This window comes from Austrofundulus limnaeus, unplaced genomic scaffold, assembly GCF_001266775.1.
Source record: "Austrofundulus limnaeus strain Quisiro unplaced genomic scaffold, Austrofundulus_limnaeus-1.0 Scaffold127, whole genome shotgun sequence".
NCBI classification, from domain to species: Eukaryota; Metazoa; Chordata; class Actinopteri; order Cyprinodontiformes; family Rivulidae; genus Austrofundulus; species Austrofundulus limnaeus.
Window position 1 is genome coordinate 947,030 of NW_013952529.1, and position 2,222 is coordinate 949,251.

General features: G+C 37.1%; 1 protein-coding gene across 3 annotated transcripts in view; it reads left to right on the forward strand.

The window, feature by feature from the left end:
- Positions 1 to 2,222, forward strand: part of chd6 (chromodomain helicase DNA binding protein 6) — a gene marked incomplete at its 3' end in the record, with an annotated part of 69,162 nt that overhangs the window by 36,413 nt on the left and 30,527 nt on the right. For all 3 annotated transcript variants that reach the window (XM_014015346.1, XM_014015347.1, XM_014015348.1), the window contains 3 exon segments: positions 898 to 996; positions 1,082 to 1,238; positions 1,330 to 1,540. In XM_014015346.1, coding sequence (XP_013870800.1) covers positions 898 to 996; positions 1,082 to 1,238; positions 1,330 to 1,540 — 467 coding nt within the window.

The window sequence follows — 2,222 nt, forward strand, 5'->3', positions numbered from 1 at the left end:
TGCTACAACCCCCTGCATACAGCCCCCCACATACAGCCCCCTGCATACAGCCCCCCACATACAGCCCCCTGCATACAACCCCCCACATACAGCCCCCCACATACAGCAGCTTATTCATCTGCCCAAAAAACAAAAAGTTCAGTCATGTCCACTGCTTGTGGTTTGAACATGGGGAAAGTGTGTTTTCAATGAGACTTGACTGATATCAGTGATTTTTACACTCTGTTGGAAACAGTTCACAGCAGAATATGAAGGTCTCATAGATATGACCGTTTCGTTAAAATAATTTAGTGTTCTTGTATTAAAATTAAATATTCTTTAATAGATAAATTGATAGCAATAAAAGGTTTGTATGTTAAAATTTCTGGGACCATTTGAATGTTTATATTAATGTGTTGGTTTGGTCTTAAATGTCAGTCATAATGGTCTTAAAACGTCTTGAAAAGGTCTTAAATTTAACTTCCTGAAACCTGCATGAACCCTGCATAGAAAAATCTAAAATCCAATTTAGTCAGTGCAACAAAAGTAGAAAAATATAAAAGAACAAAGTGAACTAGTTTAGAGTCCTGTGTTTTTAAAGGTGAAGATCCAAAATAAACAGCCTCCTTGACAACGAGGTCGCCTTAAAATGTGAACATTATCATTTTCAAGTTATGATGCTGCACACTGTTAGCATCATCGCTACTTGCAAATCTTTAACAATACAGATCAGCTAGTTTCAAGTTAAAATATTACACAATACAAAAATATTTAATAATTAAAAATGATCTGTACTGAATACTCCGATCAAATGCTTTGTGCCAACCTATGAACTGAGTTTGTCTTCCTTCTTCTTCTCGATCAAGCTGGAAATGGTTGTATTTACTGTAATATTCTCCTCTTTTCTTCCTCCATCAGGTGAAAAAGCTGCAGTCGATTCTGAAGCCCATGATGCTGAGGAGACTGAAAGATGATGTCGAGAAAAATCTGGCTCCTAAAGAGGAGACCATCATAGAGGTAAATCATGTGAGGTTAAATTAAAACGTAAAGATCTCTGGTTTGGAGACAAACAAGAAGAAAATTTGTGTTTTTGTTTGTTCAGGTGGAGCTGACCAACATCCAGAAGAAATACTATCGAGCCATCTTAGAGAAGAACTTCTCCTTCCTGTCCAAAGGAGCGAACCAACACAACATGCCCAACCTCATTAACACCATGATGGAGCTCCGCAAGTGCTGTAACCACCCCTACCTGATCACAGGTTGGGCTTTTAATGTTTCATCAGCTCTACAGTCAGCTGGAAGTGTTTTCTTTCTGAGAAAATCAAATCAAATCTTTGTTTGTTTGTTCAGGAGCCGAGGAGAAGATCCTGGAAAGCTTCAAGAAGAGCCACAGTCCGGAGGCAGCAGACTTCCAGCTGCAGGCCATGATCCAGGCAGCTGGGAAGCTGGTTCTGATCGACAAGCTGCTGCCCAAACTGCTGGCCGGGGGGCACAAGGTCCTGGTCTTCTCCCAGATGGTCCGCTGCCTGGACATCCTGGAGGACTACCTCATCCAGAGACGGTGAGTAGCTTCAGTCAGGAAAAAACCATCTGATGTTAGAGGTGAAGGCTTGTTCAAACCTTTAACCTCTTGATCCAAACAGCATCTCCTGTTTTCTGTTTTAACTTCTGTTAACTTCAGATCTGTAGGTTGAACCTGGACATGTTTGAAATCAATATAAAACTAAGAATCTTGGCTAAAGGCAATATTTACATCCACCAAACACAGTTCAAATGACAGGAAGTTGAATCAGAAAGTAAACAATCTGCACAAAATGGGATTGTTGCAAATCTGTAAATACATTACAACTAATCTGTAAATACATTACAACTAATCTGTAAATACATTACAACTAATCTGTAAAAACATTACAACAAACCTGTAAATACATTACAACAAACTTGTAAATATGTTACAACTAGTCTGTAAATACTTTACAACTAATCTGAAAATACATTACAACTAATCTGTAAATATGTTACAACTAATCTGTAAATACTTTACAACTAATCTGTAAATACTTTACAACTAATCTGTAAAAACATTACAACAAACCTGTAAAAACATTACAACTAATCTGTAAATACATTACAACTAATCTGTAAATACATTACAACTAATCTGTAAATACATTACAACTAATCTGTAAATACGTTACAACTAATCTGTAAATACATTACAACTAATCTGTAAATACATTACA